Here is a 19,661-nt window from a genome sequence, read left to right as displayed (position 1 = left end):
TTAAAATTTACCTTTTTTCCCCGAACAAATGAATGTTTTGGATCAAACATTGTAACTAGCCATTTGACATGACTCATGGGAGCTCTTTGAAGAGGAAAACTTAAAAAAAAATGACATTTTGAGCTGAAAACTGATGTGTTGATCTCGAAGTTTGATATTGTATTCTCTAAATGGATGTGAGTTAGAGTTTTGTCTTTTCTGGTATTACTAGAAGCTTGAAATTAGAGTTAAATTGACTTGTATACTATTTCTGTGAAGTGGTGGCAACAGATACCTTGTTGTTGATTATGTCTGAAGGTGAAATTTGCAAAAAATTATGTAGTCTTCTTTTTCTGAGGACTAATGTGGAATGGAGCCTTCAAAGTCTTAAAGGTTAACTTGCCCAAGTATTTCAACCTTGTCATAGGTCTTTTGTGCAAACAGTCTGTGAATTGAGTACTAGGTAAAGCACAGTAGCAGATAGGAGTGATTTGTACAGAATGCCCATATGAGTTATTACAGTCACAAAACTATTTTGAAAATTCAGATGGATTTGACGGTGGTTTTGAATTTCTTTGTTAAAGGGGAAATGGGGAGATATTCTGGGAAGTATTTGAGTAAGCTTGAAACTTTTCCACCTCAGTTCTTTTAGGAAAGAGTTTCCTCATCTGTGCAGGTATATACTGTGTTCCTCACTGCAGATCGTTTTGTGTGTGGTCAGACACTGCTTTTTTAAGGTTATAACAGCAATTACAGTCATGGTTTCCCAACTGAGGGCACCAAGAGTGGTTGGCATTTCTGGGAACTGAGTTTGAAGGCAGTCAGTGGTTGACATTATTATTAACTCTTGGGAGTAAATGAGCGTTTATTATAGCCACATTCACTCCCATTACACAGAATCTTCCCATGCATGTAATGGGAATCTTAAGCCCAGAAGTGGGCTTAAAGCCAGGCAGCGCTCATCTAACCAAGCTTCCTTCTTTTCTTCTCAAAATATGCATGCGAAGGTGCTGTTTTGCTACTTGCATGTTGTGTTAAAACAATAAGCTACTGAATTTTTATACAAGTATATACCAAGCTGCTGTCTTGATTCTTGAGTAACTTCTTTGGTAACTTGCAGTACTTTTTATTAATTGTACCCTACAATGACTTCTGTATGACCCTGTATGATTCAAGCCCGAGGCAGATAAAATTATTTTATAGGTAATATAAACAAAGACTTCTTTCTCTTTTTTTGTTTTGACTCATGATAATGACAGTGAGAGCTCAATCTAGGATATCTGATCTACAGTCTTTTTCTCTAGTACCTGTTTTTTGCAGTTAATGATGTCTTTGATACAAGTCCTGTAATTACAGAACCTTCTGCCTGGTTTCTTTGAGTCAGTAAGTCAGTAATCTTCAGGGACTTCATCACGTTCAACTGAATTTCTTCATACTCTCCTTAGCCACAGATAACATGAAGGTGATCTTAACATGTACACTCAAAGTTAGTATATGTCTTTGAAAAAGTACACCATTATCCCTGTTTTGCCTGGTATTATCTGCAGGTGTTAACTCTTATACTGAGATAGTCAGATTTATGAAAATGTTAAGATCAGCTAACTGGTATGATATGTGGTAAGAGAAACTCCTCATTCTTTTTTCCTTCCTTATTAGGTAACCTGGTCTGATCTTTCAGTAACATGTGTAACAAAAACACATCAGGAGCTTCAGGAATTCCTGCTAAAAGTATGTATTGAAATATAAAAGTAGTATTTACACATCAGGTTTACGACTTCAGAAGTAGTCTAGGAGAGCTGTGATTTCTGGGATGTAATTACAGAAACAAAAGCATGCTACCAGATTTTTGTACTTCACAGTTGTATTAACCATTTAAGTCTTGTATACTGTGGTGGAGCTGCTTGATAGATTGAGAAGCTTAACAGAGTGATTGGGGAGTTTCTCAGGAGGAGATAATTTGTCTCATCTGAAATTGCTCTTATAGTTTTAATTGAACTATCATAAAACTAACAGATGAGTTTTAAATATTCCCCACAGAGTTAATGTATAGGTACAAGTGCTGCTTGTTTGCTTATTGGTGTACCTGTTCGAATGACCTTAAAGGGTATCATTTGTTGTTTTTAATTAATGAGGCAGAGCCATGAGCTTAATAGGTCTTAATTTTACTGTTCTGTTCTTCAACAGAACAAAGGCAGGCATATTCAGGGTTGCAGGGAGCTAAATTGGAGGAAAACCTAGCAACTATTTATGCTTGTGTATGTTTAAAAAAAGTGAAAGTTCATGAAGTTGTTCTCCCCCCTGCCCCAATCAGGGAATGCATTTGTGTGCTTAGGCCACGTGTAAACCCCATGAGTGTGATGACCTCAGACTGTGTGTTTCATTGCCAGTGTCTAATATTTTGGGTCCCACCTTTTCTGGGAAATTCTATATTTAAACTCCTCACTAATCAGGGCGTTAATGAAAGATATGGTTTGGGCATGTTTTGATGGCGTCTAGTGTTCTTAACTGCAGTGTTAATTGCAAGTGGAAAGACTGTACAAAGGTCATTGTCTTGTTCACTGTTTCAATTATCAACATTATGTTTCCCAGCATTGTAGAAATGAAGCAGTGAGTATTCACTGCTGCTTTAATCTAGTAGGAATATCTAGTTCCAAGAGTTCCCAGAGCTTGAGTTGTGAAGGTTTGAATTATGGATGGCATGTCTGGTTGCAGATGAAGTGTCCCACAGTGTAGGGTACATTCATCTGCTCCTGAAGAGAACCTTAAAAGCAGGACTGTCATATGGAATCCTGTACAGCTCTGGAATGAGCATTCAGCTGCGTGCCTCCTGTTCTACCTGTAAAGTAAAGAGGAACACCAGTTTCTGAAATAAACCATCTAGTACCTACTTGCTGCCAGGTGGACGAGGAGCCAGGAAAACAGACATGATCTGAAATGTTGCAGAGCTGTCCAGTTTGACTGATGGCAGCTCTTCAGATGTGTAGTGTTCCGTGTGCTGGCTTGACTTCTCCAGCAGAGTCTAGATCTATAGAAGATGAGAGGTCAAGAGGAAGACGACCACAGGCTGCTACAAGCTTGCTGAGGTGTTCTGTGGACAGTGTTCACAGCTGAAAAATATGGTCAGAACACTCAACAGGAAATTGTAAGGCTGTGGGTAATATGAGTAAGATGACATCAGTGGGAAAAACTAAGGTAGTAGCTCTATATTGATGATAAGCATAAAAAGTTTTTTGCATGTAGGAAATGATCTACATACGTGGAAGGACTAATAAGCTTGTAGGTAACAAGGCTATCTCATTACCTGAAATTAAGCACCTAATCTTGGGTTCATATAACGGAATCCTTAACTACAGAAAGAATTCAATTAATTTTAATTAAAGTTTTAAAGAAAAAAAGTTGTGACTGTTTCTAGAGACAAATTTAAATACAAAACACCAGGACAGGAGATTTGCTCATCCCCATGCTTCTGCAGTGGCTTTTTGGTACCTTTTGGTTAATACTGACTAATCCTTCGGTCAGAGTTCTCAGTAGCACATGTTAAAGCCAGAGGGGTCAGTTAAGAACAGCTGCTTTGAGCACTTCTTTCTGGTTTTGCATCTAACATACTTCAGGTGCTATAGCACTGTACTAATCTAATACTGGCATCATCTATCTGTCTGGATTCCAGAAGTTCCTTTTATGATGCTACCAAGCAATTATATGTTAGACATAGTGTCTCTCTAGTTGTATCACTTCATTCAGTGAAGGAAATACTTAATGCTTTGCTGTTGTACCATCAATAGGATGTATTATCCAGCTTTCACTCTGGATTGAGCATTCCAGATACACAAGAGGAAGATGCCGCTCTAGTGTAAATTACTTGGTGCTGTTGATCACAGCTGATGGCAGACGCTAACCAGAATAGCAGTAGCTTTTAAGTTTAGGAAAAAGCATTTTTGCTATGGCAGTTTACTTTTAATTGCCCCAAAATTTAAGAACTTTTTTTTTTCTAATATAAATTAACAAATTTGAGCATCCTTAATGTACTTAAGTACATTATTTTGGAAGTAGTAAATGTGAAAAATCATTATTCTAGGGAATATTTTTCATTTAAAATAGATAATTTTTTTAGTAGCAAGAATTTTTCCTTCTGAACTAGAACATCAGAAGACGTCATTTTGTAATACTGGCACTGGAAACAGTTATAATGAATTTTCGTAACAAGTTTCAGTGTTAATAGCAACTGGAGAAGGACTTGCTATTGATTAATCTCAATATTGCCCACTGATGTCTAGGGTATTATGTAACTGAACCAATCTCCTTTCTGTTCCTGTTTCTTTTAAATAATTTAATATAGCTAAGTGATGGTACTAAGTACAGTGTATTCAGTTCTCCCTTGTAACTTTTTATGTTATTTTCAGACCTGCTTTCTGTGTGTAAAAAGATTTAAAGAAATAAATTTAAAAAGGCTGTGAATTACTCTGGAAAATAACATAGTATTGGTAAATTTCTGAAGGTAGTTCTTTCAAATGGAGCTTTCAGCCATCTTACACCTGGATTTGATTTGAGTATTTACAGCAAAGTGTTTCTCTAGCAGAACTAAATTATGATGATTTATTATACCTTTGGTCTGTAAATTACCTTACTCAAACTAGCACAATAGAATTTCTTGTTGATACTCAAAGGTATAAAGACTTGTGGTGAAAAAATAGTCTTTAAAATGTCAACTACTAATTTTTCATAAACTTCGTCTCAGCTTCCAAAGGAACTATCTTCTGAAGCATTTGACAAGACTATTTTAAGAGCACTAAATCAGGGTTTTCAGAAGAGGGAAGAACGAAGGCATGCGGATCTTGAGCCCATAATCAGGTAAATATTTTAGCAAATAAGCTGAAATGCATCATGTGAAAAGTGATTAAAATCAAACTAGATGACTTCTAGGGACAGTGGAAATTCTGCTGCCTAAACACAATTTGTGAGGAAAATGGGAAGGCAGTGATGAAGTAGATACTCTTGACGCTGTCTTTTTTCTTTAAATTGAGACTCTTACTAAACTTTAATAGATTACTTCTTTAGAAGTAATCATACAGTTATGAAAATATTTGTCCTGAGCAGCATTGTATATCAATGATTGGCACTTCTATGAGAGTCTTGCCTCCCTTATACAAGAGAATGTTTAGAAACACTAGAAACAGTAACTCTGAGAGTGTATGTTCTAATTTTCTAACAGGAGAGAGTGAAAGACAGAATGGAATTTGGAAAGGATAAACAGTAGTAGTAAAGCAGGTATATAAAATTAAATGTAGCTCACACATTTTGAAGGAAATGGCCCATACCTCATAACCTACTATTTAGTGATGAGAGAATGCTTGCTGGGATGTGGGATATGCTGGTCAAATCCTGTAACTCAGAAGAGCACTATGAATTTGGTGTGACACTCTGTTCTTTTTGTTGCTACAAGTATCTTGTTATGTTTGTTCTTTTCTGTCAGGGTTGTTCAACTTTGTTCAAAACAACTTCAATTATTCATCAGGTTAGGCAGTGTCTCTCGAGTTAGGGGACTTGTTGAAGAATCAGACACTGCTTTTCAAGCTCCTGCTGAGAACATACTGTGGGTCCAAGCATATCAGACCTTTGGGTTTTCTCTTAATAGCTTAGCTAAAGAAGATGTGGAGTTGCTGTGTGCCTCAACCTCGCCCTTCCCCGTTTTGTTTTGTTTTGATCTGTTATATTTTTTGTCTGTCTTTATTGGCTTGATTGTCAAGCCAGAAACTTTAATCTGTGCAAACAGTTTTGGCTAATAAACATTCTGGGTTTAAGTGAACAAACCTGTTAAATAGAGGTTGACTCCTGAGAATGTATTGTAATACAGAAAGGTTGTGAAGCCTCACTGCACAGTAATTACAAACCCAAGAGATTCGGTTTGAGGATAACCTCTGAACATATCCAGCCATGTTATAGCATGGAACTGTAATCACAATTTGCAAGTTATGTTGTGACTATACTGGAATGCTATGAGTAATCTCTTGATAATATCATTACTGTATACAAATTTCATTTTCTTACAGTGTCAGTTTAGCATAAATATATACTTATTTGGGGGTCTTAAGTATGTGCTCAACAGCCAAAAATTGCTCTCCCCCAACCCTCCTCCAAACAAATAGAACTGGGTGGTGTTTCCTGGCAAGCAATAACTGAAAACTTGGTATGGGATGTAAAAACCATTTGTTATTGGCCTATTTTCTTGTCTGAAGCTAATAGAATTTGTTACTGACCTCCTGGGAACAGACTCAGACCAGTGCAGAGTAATATTAGGACTCCCACCCTTTGCTCTTGGAGATAATTATGAAACTCAAATAGTGACATTATAGGTAAATTCAACTTTGCATTTAACCAAATAAGTGTATTTTAAGGAAGAGATGCATTGTTTTGGGAAATTAAATGTGTTTTCAGTGGGAAAAAAAAAAGTTAAGGTTCAGTGCTTTTTGACTCAGTCCAAACTCCTCTCTGATAAAATGTTACAGGTGTCTAAAATGTTTGAATTGGAATGGCTCAAAAGCACATACATTTTAGTTGCTAAAAAATTCATCATACCAAATTCTTGTACTGGCTGTGCTCTGGCCTTATACTAGCACTGAACGACAAAGCTCAAAAGTAGCATTTAGCATGCAGTTTGAAGTGTTTGTACTTCTTAAGAACTGCCTCCTTTGCTCTTAAATGGTATTGCAGTAAATTTTTGTATTCTTCCTATGGAATATTACTTACAGTTTAACAAACTCTCACTTAAATTTCAGGCAGCTATTTTCAAATACATCGCAAGCTTTTCTGCAGAATCAGAGAGTATACAACTTCTTCCAATCAATTTCATCAGAATCTTTGCACACTCACAGTAAGAAATATCCTAATACTGTTTTATATAACAAAAAGTCTATGAAAAGCTACTCTTCCTGTCATGCCTAATTACAGTTTTATAATTATGCTTTCATGTGACATTGTATTCCACTGGTTGTATTTGAACTCCCTGCCAATGAATAGTTGCTTCAGCAGATACTCATGCTTTTGACAGTGGGAACATGTTATGCAGCGTCAGCTTGTGTTCTTTTCTTTCTTTCTTCTCCTCTGTACCATCATGCTATTAAAATAGGTAATTATGAATTGAGTATGTGCAACAGTTTGGGACTTTTTCCTTTTAAGAAATCTTCAACTTTGGAACAAAAAGCTTGAGCTAGCCCAAAAAAATCACATCTGTTTTTTATTTGGATTCTATTGTAAATGAAGCGATTGTCTTGATATTTGAACTAAGATTCATTTTGGATGCATTTGTTTTGGGATGGCCCTGATTTCAGAAGACAGAGGATCTTGTTCAGAGCATCTGCATTGCAGAGATTTCTTTGGTGGGCCTCTTACCTACTTGAGTATTACAAATTGCTTGTGCGACCTAAGCTTAGCTTCTCTGTATGGATGCATTGAGATGTGGTCTTTGTTGCTGTTGAATCTTTTCTTCTTTCAGTGCATGTTATCCACCATAACAGTTAAGGCACTGACTGTGAGTCCACTGCCTCAGAAGTTACAGATGATCTTAGTAAGGAACTAAATAAGTTGGAGTTTTCAGACTGCTCATATGTGCTTGGAAGAAAATAGAGGGAAGATGGCTGGCTTTCATTTGAAATGTGATGTGTGATCTGTGACGTGTATTTTTTACATGATGAGAAGAGGCATTGTGATTAGGGTAGAAGCTGTAGGTCACTTTGTGACTTTTTTTTTAGTAACACTTAGGACATACTTACATGGCAGTTTCATGAAAATGTTAAGCTAATGAGGTCCAGGGTGGTTATGAAACTGGCTGGAATTTTTACTGCTGTGAAAATTCTGACAACTCTGTTGTACTGAAAGACTGCATGAGGAGGAGATAGTTTCCAAAGTCCAGAAAGATTGATGTTAACGATAGGCACACTGCACAGGGTATGCATATTTTAGTCTGTAGACTACATCTAGGTGGGAAAGACTTGTAAATGCATTCTTGTACATGATTATAATTGTAAATGGTCTGAAAAAGACTCATTGAGAGCTTCCATCTCGATAGATTTGACTGGGTAGGTAGATCAGAAGGGTAAGATGCACAAATGTAAATTCTGCAGGAAGTCGTGCAGATTATAATGTGATCATCAATAGGAGATAACTTTTATAATAATAAATAAATAATTGGGTACATGAAAGTTCACAAGGATTTGTCAGATCTAGAATGCATGGCAGATAGGATGAGAAATTTAATTGTTTGGCAAAGAGGAGGAAAAACTCCAATGGAAGATGACTTAAGTCTTCAAATACCAAAGAGTCATAATGTAAAGAGGATGATCTGTTCTCTCTGGTGGATAAGACAAAGAGCACTGGGTTTAACTTGCTATGAAGAAGATTAGGACCAGGGACAAGCAAGAATCTGGTGATTACCAGACAGGTCCAAAGCAGTGAGGCCAGTCTGCGGTCAAGACAGAAAAACAAGTCAGTAGATCAGGGTTAAGAACAGGCTCAGGGAGGTATGTGGCCAGGCACAGGCATGGCTGCAGTGTGATCCAGACAAGGGCCTGAGCTCAGCCGTGGCTCCCAAGCCAAAGGATGGAGGCCCCAGGTGAGGCCACGGCCAGTTCTTTTCTCAATGGTCTCACCCAAAATTGCAAAACTGCACTGTATCAGATTGGATCTTGCGCACAGGCAGGTGAAGCCCTGGGGAGGGCAGGGGAAGAGGTTGCAAAGCCCACTGGTGTGTTTCAGGACCCTGACATTGACTTAGATATAAAGAAAAAGCTTGGTGAAGACAAAGCGATGAATTTAAGCATAGTTATTTTTGAGAAGAGGGACTGGATGACTTCTCTGGGGTAGTTCACAATCATGTTTCCTATGGTGCAGGCTAATAGAAGCTCTACTAAGACAAAAGTACTCACCATGTTTATTGACAAAATCATGGCAATTAAGTGGCTTATGAGTTTCTTTTTTTTTATTGGTGGCCTCTGTGTTTTTCTAGATTTCCTGTTTGGGATTCCTGGAATCCTACTAATACTTGCAATTGCAGGTTAGCCCGTGGTAGCATATTTTGAATGTGGTAACAGTGTTGGGAGAGGAGGCGGAAGTGTATCTTTAGGAAAAAAATCTCATAGTTCTCAAATCGGATGTGCAGAACTAATTGGCAGACAAAGCATTTGCGGCTTAAATTGGTCTTCAGTCGCTTTTTACAGCCGGGATAAAAATATCTCTTCATTGAAATACAAAAATATTCCCTCTTTTTGGAGGATATGGTTTTAGTAAAACCTATGTGGAAATAGATCCTGTGTTCAGTGAAGGATCTTTATACCTTAAATAATAGTTGGGATCTCACATTGAATAATATGTTCAGTGAGCGTAATTACGCTGCCATGGTTCCATTAAAGAGGAAATCAATTAGCTCCCTCCTGGTTCGTAACATCTGTTATTTTGGACACTTTTTCAGGTCGGAGTAGACACTTGATTCCAACAGACATTATTAGAGCATGATCTCTGGGGACTTAGTATCTTCAATGTAGACAATATTAAGAAGGAACTTGCTATTAGTGTTTCAAGCTCTTGAGCAACAGCTTTCAGATGCTTTTACCTGCACTAACTTGGAACTTTTTGAGAGGGAAAGAGTAGACTCCTAGCATTAGATTCATTACCAAGCTAAGTCCTTTTTCAGAGCATGACAATGGTATTTTTTCAACAAAACTGTTAATATTATTGCCACTTATTTTTCCATCCCGTCTGGCATAAAAAGGCAAAAATGGTGTGCGAAGACTGTGTTAAGGGCACTAGAAGACTTCAGCTCAAATTAGGTCTCTTGGCAGGTGAATGATTTGACAATGGAGGAGTGTAACTTGTTGCAGAAGAATTGGAGTAACTATTGCTGGTCTCCTCCGATTTCCTGCTGTAACACAAAAGGATTATTAAAAAAAAAATCTGAAGTGCAGGATAATAGGAATATTTCTAATACTATAATCACAATCCCAACCTTTTGAAATTGTACCATAGCTTTAAAATTGTTTTGCACACTCTTTTCTTCAAAATAAAATAACTCCATAAAGCCTTTACTCCTGGAGATGGAGACAGTGTTCAAATTGTTGCCACATGCAAACCAGTAAGTTCAGTCTTCCATTTCCCTGGCTTCCAGTTTAGTGCAAGCATTCAGGAGCTGTCTAGTTGTTCAAGATCTATAAAGTTACTACGTGAACTTTATTCTCTGCAGGTAACTTACAACCCTCTTTGAAGACGGTTAAGGCACCAGAACACTTCAAGGAGGACAGTTCAGAAGCTTCAAGTCAGGAGGAAGGTAGTTGTGTACTCAAAGGTGGTTCTTCTCTGAGAAATTCTACCACACCCAGTTCTGGAAATCATACAGTTGACTGATTTCTTCATTGGTACAAATCTAAGAGATCTGAATGAAATCTGCTATGTAAATGAGACATTTTTGTATACTTTCAGCAGCTTCCTTAGGAGGTTACTATATAATTTGAGGTGTGGGAGTGCTCATAGACAGCTCAGAGGCAGAACTTCACACCTGTGTTGAGCAACAATTTACTTGAGCCAAGATTGTTTGTAGCTTTTGATGTCTTTACCTATTCTTCAATTACCAGGGTTTGAAGTAGAGTGTAGCATTTCAAGAGTAGCAGACTGTTTTTCATTAAATGTGCCAAATCTGTCTAGCTTTTTTAGTTTTACGCAAAAAGGATGTTCAAGTTTTACACTTCTTACTCTTAATGTGTGCTGCTTTTATACTCTGTTAATAAGGACTGTTTGGGACTGTAGTGAGTATTGATTACAGCTGGTGTTTTCCAAATACCTCAAACCCAGTTCACATGTGAAAGCAGCAGCCTAGTGACTGGCCAGTAATTTCATTCGGGAAGGAATGGCAAGCCAGTTGTGCATTGGTTTTGATAGCAAACAAGTGTAAGCTTCTGGGAGGTGGAAAGGATGAGAAATGGGACTGATAGGTGAACATGGTCCACTGAACACTTACACTAGCTTTCACAGGATGACACCATTCTTACCTTGCTACACATTAATAACTAATAAGAAGCTTGCAGTTGGTCTTATGTGCAGTCAGTAATTCACACATGCAGTTGAGACAGCTTTTTCTTATTTAAAAAAAATCATTACCATGTTCTTTAGAGTTCAAAATGCATCAAGTAAATTTACAATATAATTGGAAATTGTTCAAATGGTGGTTTAGATACTGTCCTTAAAAAAAAAAATCTGTTCACCTGATGAAACTGCAAATGCATTTCAGAACACCTTTTGTGCTGTTTTAGTGAAGTTCTACTAGAAGTTTAAAAACTGTTTTTTTTAAAAAAAATACTTTTTTTTTCAAATCATAATTTGAATTTATGTATAGCATTGGGAAGAGTTCAGGCAAAACGATAGCTACGAAGAAGGCTAAGATCATCAACATCTGGAATTAAGAAAAGTTGCTTTTGTTAGAATTTAATTGTTGCATTAAATAAAAGGATAGACCATGTCTCTGAAGTTCTTGTTTCTTGTTTGAGGCAGTATCTATCTTTGTCAAATGTAATTTGTAAAGCTTTACTTACGTAGTGAATTTTGAGGTTCAGAATTCAGTACTTCTGTGTAAGGCTTGTCTTCATTCACTGTTGGGAATGTGTGACGTAGTTTTGAGGCGAATTTTAGCAGTTCAGAAAAATTATAAAATTCTGTACTTTTCTGACTGAATCCTTTCTTCTTTCTCTATCTTTTCAAACTGGGTGATATTCAGTCACGCATTTAGTTCTTATGATCAAATGTAGAGGTGAGCAAACAAACAGTTGTTGTAGTTCCCATTTTTCTGTTTGATTCTTCTGTGAAGTGGAAGGTAAAGAGTCTTGATTATACTGTCTGTACAATCTGATCTGTCCTCTACTCAACATCTGTTAATTTCAGCACTGTAAATTAAGCCTAGCATATTAAAGAGATGGCTTCTGCTAAATGTCTGGTAGTGATGGAAAGATGAATTTGTGGGATTGATCTGAAAGAGGAAATAGGAATTGCTGTTGAAATTATGCTTTGTTTATTTTTTTCCAGATGTATTGCAACACACCGCAATTCACAAGAAACATAATGGAAAAACTCCTGTTGCCAAGTAGGTACTAGGATGTAATGTGACCATGCTACATTTGTGAACTTCACTTGTTAGCACTTTGAGAGTATGTGTTTCCCTCCAGATTAAAGGTTGTTTATGGGTTTTTTGTTTGATTGAAATAGTGTTCTTGGTTTATTTTTTTGTTGTTGGAGGGAAGCATTATTAACTTAGAAATATTTTTCTAATACAGATTAAAGATCCTGTTTCTAAATCTGTAGGCCTAGATCATTTGGAACTCTCTTCTTTCCCAAATTTTGTGAATCTTCACTACTTAAGTTGATGTTTTGATTTGTGTTTATTAGCTGAGTAACATACATTTTTATTTCATGTATTTTTTCCACGTGCACACACTCCCATGCATATACTGAAAATTTCCAGTGCTGTCGATTTTGGGCTTTTCCTCAGTAGCTTCAGAGATGACCTTATAGGAGACAGTAGTCCGTTCTTTCCCTTGCCTAGTAGCAAAGGCATGTATATCTTGTTTTCTGTCCATTGTAAGTGGAAGTACTTTTTAACCATATTAAAGTAGTTTATATATGCTTTCAGATATATGAAGTATGTAATGTGAATTCACCCATTAAGGTATTTTGACCAGAAACTTTGAATATGTTTGCACATAGTTGTTCAATACTTCAACTATATTAAGAGAAAAAGTGGATACAAAATTTATTGTGGTTTACGGTTTTGTTCTGTGTTGTTTTATGTGTATATATTTATCTTGGGGGGGTGGGCCCTGAGATTTACCTGGAATTACGCTAAAGAGAATGTAAACATAGCACAAACCAGTGTGGGTTAAGGTTCACAGGCAAGATTCTTATGTTTCAGTTTTGTTTTTTAACCCTCCTACTTCCTCTCAACTTACATTTCTTCAAGAAAAGAATGTCATCTTGACAAAATCTCTGATTATACCAGTGGATATACAGCCTACTGTGAAGTTGTAAGAGTGGGATCCAAACTTATTAGCGTATAGTTATTAATAAAATTGTCTTATTCACTGTGTAATAAAGTACACTAAAGCTGACTGTGGGTTAAGATCTATCTTTCAGCTAGGAAAGACAGGGACAGACCTTTCCTCAAACTCCTTTTGCTAGCTTTTATTTTCTGTTTATTTATGAGGGGAAAGCGCTTTTATTACTTGACTGCTAGAGGTCTGTTAGTCCTCTCCTGTTTGCGTTATGTGTCTGTCTCAAAATATGTGCCTGCTATTTACAGATTCTAAAGAAATGGCACTGAATGAAGCTTTTCTATTTTAAATATGTATAAAACTGTCTAGAGTCAAGAGCAGTTCATCTCAAATAGCATTGGTACATTTCAGGAAAATTTGGACATTACATCTGTCTACCTTTTTTGTTTTTATGCAGTATGGCAGCCTTACTCTTGAAAAGGTCCAGAAATCCACTGGTGGGAATGAGATCAGACATATGAAATAAAAAAATTTAGTAGCATCACAGTTTACATGAACTGACTGCAAATTTGGCAGCAGATTCACTTAACTCCATTCAGCAGAAGTTTCTGAAGTGACCTTGCTTATATCTCTGCAGTTCGGGGCTCATGTCTCTGCTTTGGGACCTTCTTGGGTTCTCACCATTTTCTTAAACTATTTTTTTAATATTCTATTGTACATCTTTTAAGTAGTTTGAGCACTTATTTCCAGAGGTATTTGGTAAGTAGCTGCTGGAACATCAGCATGTCTTGTGCTTCGGAGTGAGCTAGATTTCTGCCATTCTGGGAACTGAGTAACGTTTCATATTGCAGTAACCTTAATGAAGCAGCTTGCCAGCAGCCCTATATTAAAAGGCAGTTTCAATTACCAGCATAAGTATTTTGATAAGAATTTTAAAGTGTTAACTTTTTTTCTTTATCTGGTCAGTAGTAGGGCGTGGTACTGTATGATAGCTGAAAAGTTTGTAGGTTCATGTGCCCTACTGACTTTGTCAGAACTCTGACTGTTTTTCTAGCAGTCTTTGTTGACCAATGCTCTCCAACCTAGTTAAATATTGCTTCTGACCAGCTGCTGTTAAGAGAAGCTTCAGTGAAAGGCGTTATAAGGTCCAAAGTAAATGTCAAATGCAACTCCCTTTTCCCAGCACTCAAAACTAGCAATCCTGGTTTCCAAGCACTACTCAAAACTAGCAATCATGAAGGTAAAAATATAAAGCAAGACAACTACTTTGAAATTCAGACAAACACAGCTGCAGTATGATCTGTAAGTAGCCATGCACTCCTTTTCTTAAATGTCACATGAATTGTGAAATAGGGATTACAAAGTAATTCCAGCTTTGTCGTTAATGATAAGGAAGAAAGAAGATTAATTCAGAATACATTTCTATCTGGAAAATTACCCCACATCTGCTACGAAAAAAGAAAACGGAAAGACTTTGTGTGCAGAAATATCTATGGAAACTTTTCTCTCAAGTACTGTTTTGTACAAATTCTGTTGCTCTGAATTTTGTGTCAAATTATAGTAGACAAATGAAAGAGGAGCTCCAATTATATTCAGATCACTAATACAACTTCAGAGCACAAGAACTCCTGTAATTTACATATTTTAAATATCTTGAGAATTTTTAGGTTTTTATGAAAGCAAAACACCATGGTTTCCCAACATGATACAAATGTGTATGTTGGCAAGAAAAGCCTGCAGGTTCGTTCACATCAGCATAACTTTTGTTTTTTCCTTTCAGCAACACTAGCAGTGCAAAATGTTCTTCACTGGATAGCCTTAACATGCAGCACTCTGAGCAAAATGGGGTAATGGACTGGAGAAGAAAAAGCTGTATTGTCCAGCAGCACCCTGAGCACTGTACAAACCTACTTGACCAGGTGCGTTGCTGTTTTTTCTTTAAAGCAATATTCTGAGACACTTGAAAAGACTGTCCACTACACATAATTAGATTTGGCTTTAAAAGATGAAGAGACCTGCTAAAATTGTACGAACAAGTGTCGAAGTTCAAGTTGCTATTCACTTATCTTGCTTAGAAGAAGCCTCATAATTACTTACCACTGTCTTATAAAGTTGCATATTTTGTTTATGAATTTGTAAATAAAATTTCCCAGTAGGATATAAGTAATCAGAAAAGTCTAATGTTCATTTCTAATCAGACATTTTCCTGTTACTGTAACATTGTCATCAGAGAGAATTTCAGAATGCCTGGGGAATTTCTATGTTATTGCAAGGAACAAACAAGAATCTGTATTAATAACTAAACTGTATTGGTGCTACAGTAGGAACAATGGGATAGATAATCTTTCTATCTTATCCGCATTGTCTAAGTAACTTAAGTATTAATCATTGTTGAAAAATGCTAATAGCTAAATTCATATATACTTTTTGTGAGATTTGTGTCTCTTCAATGGTCAATTTTGGTGTGAGTGTAGTTGAGAAGAATAATTACTTATAAATAAAATCATCTGTTGAAACTGGGAGAAGGAAGGTTGCTCAGTGCTTTCATCTGAAAAAACCTTGAATGTTAGAATTGCTTAATACTATTCTTATTCTACATACAGAATTTGGCTATTGAGTATTATGTGGAGAATAGCAAGCAAAACATAAACAGTTTCCTTACTTTGCAAAGCAGGGTAATGAATTGAGATTTGCTTCTAAATTTGAAATGGTAGACTGCATCAGGGCTTGAAATACTGCAAACTTGAGACAAGAAAAAAAATAATGTACTAAAGCAGAGGAAAGCCTACCCTGTATTTAAAGGATGTCCAAATACATTGTATTTGTACAGAGATACTATTTCTGAGTTTTCATAAATTCTACCCATTTGCCAAATATGAGCTATTAGCAGCTAGTAAGAGTATACTTAAAGAATTATGCAAATGTTCTGTTTTTTCTCATGTGCTTCTGTGTTGTATTCTAGAGTTTAGTTTAGCAGCAACCTCCAGTTTAAGGCTGGCTACCTGCTTTGTCACTATGTAAAAATAATTTGCCACATGTACTTCCCACCCCTCAACCATCAAATAATTCCACATAAATCAATACATTCTGTAGTCCCTTAAGCCTTGTGATTATCCTTTTTAGCAGGTATCTGATGAAACACATTTGGTTTTATTCTCAAGAGGAAAGACAGCATGCAAACAGTAATTTGATATTTTCAGAATATTTACAGGTAGTAATTTGCTGAGTGTTTTGCTGATAATGGCATAAACACAAGATGCATTATTCTAAAGGCCTAGATGCACGGTACACGTAGCTTTTTGTATGGTTATAGCACCTGTGAGCACACTAGTCTTGGACTTACGGACTTGTCATTCTAAAACGGGTTTTTTGTTGGCTTTCATGATGCAAATTCTGTTGTTTGACTGGTGTCTTTGTATTTTCTGTCTAGCATACAGCAGAAAAACGAAGCCTGTCTACAGTAAGCAAGAAGAAAGGAAAGCCACAGCTGGAAAAGTAGGTTGCCAATGTAACCAGTAGTCCAGAAACAGTGTAATGCATTCATTCTGATAATCAGAGTCTACAATCAATTAGGTGCTTTGTTTTGCTATTGTGGAGCAAGACCTGGCATAGTGTGAAGACAGTCTACATAAAAATCCTTATTTTATCTTCCGAAAAGAAGTAACTTGAAAAGTAGAATGTAATGGTATTCATTCATTTCTCAAAATATCAGTAGTCATTTAGCAAAAAGATGAAGGAGCAGAAGTAGGTTCTTAACCAATACTGAATTTCGTTTTTTCCCTTTATATTTATTGGAAAGTTAAAAGGTGTTAAAGCTGTCCAGAAAACACTGGAAATCAAATAAGGATTGACAGCAACCTGTAACGTTACACAGTGGGTGGTAACTTGCTGAAATGTTTTACCATTATCTAATACTCTGCCTACTTCTAGGTTGACTTTCTGTCATTTTGTTACTCTGTAGCCAGATGCTTTTATGCCCTGGGGTATGGCTGCATTACACACATCAACTTTCAAAGACTACTTTAGTATATCAGCTGTTCCCTTTTTTGTGTGTGTTTTCTTTTTTACATCTTTATTCATAGTCTTTAGTAACACTGCTTGCAGTTTAGTTCCTGGTATATTGCACTAACAGCCTTTACCTATTTATTATCTCCATTTGTTGTTATAGCTATTAAATACACATTTCTGGCTTGGAGTCACTGCCTTTGTTTGCAGTGGCATTTTGTGTTCATTCATAGTTGGTTATTTGTGCCCACACATTTGGAAAAAAAAAAAACCATGCAAATTATTTACGCAGGGAGAAAGCAAAGAAAACTGACTGCCGGTTGAATAACAGGACTAATGGAGTTAGAGTTGCAGCATCACAGCACATCCGTACAGGGACAGCAAAAGGTAAGATGTTTTTTTCCCAAGCTGTTGATAAGAAACAGAATTTCCAGCTTTGCTGACTTACTCATTGTTCTGCTGTAAATGGAAGTTCACAAGTCTGAAATCTGTTTTGGTGCGAGTCAGCATGTTGGCTGTCTAGTCAGTACTTTGACTTGCTGTGTAGAACATGCTAGACTCAGTCTTCTGTGTGCAATTGCTTAGGGTGTGTCTCTTTTCATGCCTAACTGGAAAAACACTTAGTAAAGTCTCCCTAGTTGCCTTAGGTGGAGCAGTAGTTGGAGAAACTGTTGGGCTGCTTCTGTATGAAATGTAGCTGTCTGAGCTGTGGAGGTCTGCCTTCTTGTCACTGGTGTTCTCTTTGCAGCTCACTAGTTTTCATCAACTGATGTGGAATGGCCCATGAGGAACATGTATAAAAGCTGTCTGGTGCAAAGCGTTGATGAACTGTAGTGTGTAAACGAAGTGCCTGTTGAGCTGCAACACAGAACCCTGTATGCTGACCTAACAGGGTTTTCAAGTTTGGGTAGTCCAGCAAAATATAGTGTCTAGGCTAAGACTTGGGTACATCAGTCAGTTATAAGACTAAATGACATTTGTGTGCCTTTAGTAAGTTGAGTCTCACAAGATTTATTACGAATTTCTGAAGGGCTGTGTTACCCATTGACTTTGCCATCTTGATGTTTTATAAGCTCCCAGTATCAGTTGCAGCCTTGCCTTTCTTATGCTTAGTTCTCATGACAGAAAGTTGACAAAGAATTTGTCTTTTTCTACACCACCTATTTGGCTAAGTAGTTGAAAGGACTCTTACAAAGTGCTTTGTCTTGCTCTTGCTTCCACCTGGGGTACAGTCTTCATTAAGATAACGTTCTTTTTTCTCACCGCTTCTCACCTGTTAGAGTTCCAGGTAGATCCCATTCGAAGTTATTGTCGTGTGTTTTATGGGCAGTTTTTGTTACCTTCTACAAGCAGTATTTGACTAAAACTTTAAAAATGTACAATTCAGAAACTTAGCAAAAACATGACAGTTTTAGAAAGCTGTAGCTAAGGGCTGTACGAGCAGAAAACATACTCTACAGGACAGCTTTGCTGCCTACATTTCTGATTGACTGCTGCTCTTGTCAGATAAAACACACTGAGCTTTTATGAACTGACGATCACTTCAAGGGGTGGTGCAGTTTTGTGTGACGCAGTGCAAAGTTAAAAAGGGAATGCTTTGCCATAGGAGTGCTGTCTGCTCATCATCCACTGTTCTGCAGATGTGAAACTGCCTGCCTGATAGAGCTGGCTAGTTCAGGCTGCTTCAGGAAGAAACTGCAACCCACAGAGGCTGGAAGCAATTAAGTCCTGTTCAGAGATGAGCTTTCTACCTGTGCATTTGCGTACAAACATAAAAATGTCTTTTGAGATACCCTGTTGGAGACATAGCATAAAGAAAAAAATCATGTTGCAGTCTCTGAATGTCTGCCTAGCTTTATATATCCAGGCTTGATTTGAAATGCTCTGTTTTGAGTCTGTAGCTCTTAACTGCATCATATTTTCTTCCATTTTTTCCTCCCTATTTTAGCTTTTCTAAGGCATTGGTTAGTTACACTGGTAACTTTGAAGACTTGATACTTTGTGACTAGCACTTTAGACTCTTGCTTTTAGTGATGTGTCAGTGTTGCTTGCTGCTCTGTGTTATATTAGATATTCAAAACACTTGTTAAAATAATTTGACCAATTACAGGTTTAATCCAGGAAATAATTTTGAGAATTGAAGCATTAAGGCAGCTTCTTGATGACTTATTCCAACCTGTTAAAGTTGCAGTAGCAATAATAAATTCATTAATAATTCATAAATAAAATAATAATTTATTAGAATTATTAAAATAAATAATGGTGTTCTGACTTTTGTCTTGGAGCCAACTGAGGTTTTGGGAGTTGAGGTTTCCTTGAAGCTCATGTCTGGCATACATTCTGAGAGAGGGTACATCTGTCTTGCTCCTTTTCCTCTGAGGCTGAATTTGAAAGCCAGACCATCCTAGCTATCTACTTGATTTCACTAGTAGAATCTGAACCCACCCTGAAAACTGGTTTCCAACAAATGTTTCTCATAATCCTATTCAGAATTTAGAAAACAATTTAATAGGTTTTTAGTTCACCACTTTTTCTTTAAACAGGTTTTGTTGATACAGTTTTCTTAAAGCCTGTTCTGGAAGAGGTGATTTGTAAAAAGGTGTATTTTGATGTTGCCCCTTGAGTTAGCTTTCTGCCTTTGCTAGTATGACCAAGGAG

The 19,661-nt window shown here is 36.9% G+C and overlaps 1 protein-coding gene across 3 annotated transcripts in view; it reads left to right on the top strand.

Annotated features, from left to right (window-relative positions):
- Positions 1 to 19,661, top strand: part of ZCCHC2 (zinc finger CCHC-type containing 2) — a 44,074-nt gene that overhangs the window by 18,672 nt on the left and 5,741 nt on the right. Inside the window, exons 4-11 of one of the 3 annotated variants that reach the window (XM_042806749.1) lie at positions 1,636 to 1,707; positions 4,715 to 4,827; positions 6,753 to 6,847; positions 10,208 to 10,291; positions 12,037 to 12,094; positions 14,782 to 14,917; positions 16,429 to 16,493; positions 17,296 to 17,390. In XM_042806749.1, coding sequence (XP_042662683.1) covers positions 1,636 to 1,707; positions 4,715 to 4,827; positions 6,753 to 6,847; positions 10,208 to 10,291; positions 12,037 to 12,094; positions 14,782 to 14,917; positions 16,429 to 16,493; positions 17,296 to 17,390 — 718 coding nt within the window. Of the gene's footprint in view, positions 1 to 1,635; positions 1,708 to 4,714; positions 4,828 to 6,752; positions 6,848 to 10,207; positions 10,292 to 12,036; positions 12,095 to 14,778; positions 14,918 to 16,428; positions 16,494 to 17,295; positions 17,391 to 19,661 lie in introns of all 3 variants that reach the window. The other 2 variants (XM_042806748.1, XM_042806751.1) reach the window with 2 other exon arrangements.

This window comes from Tyto alba, unplaced genomic scaffold (genome assembly GCF_018691265.1).
Source record: "Tyto alba isolate M040663 unplaced genomic scaffold, T.alba_DEE_v4.0 Super-Scaffold_48, whole genome shotgun sequence".
Classification (NCBI taxonomy): domain Eukaryota; kingdom Metazoa; phylum Chordata; class Aves; order Strigiformes; family Tytonidae; genus Tyto; species Tyto alba.
Note: the sequence above shows the minus strand (reverse complement) of the source record. Positions and strands in the feature narration are given on the sequence as shown.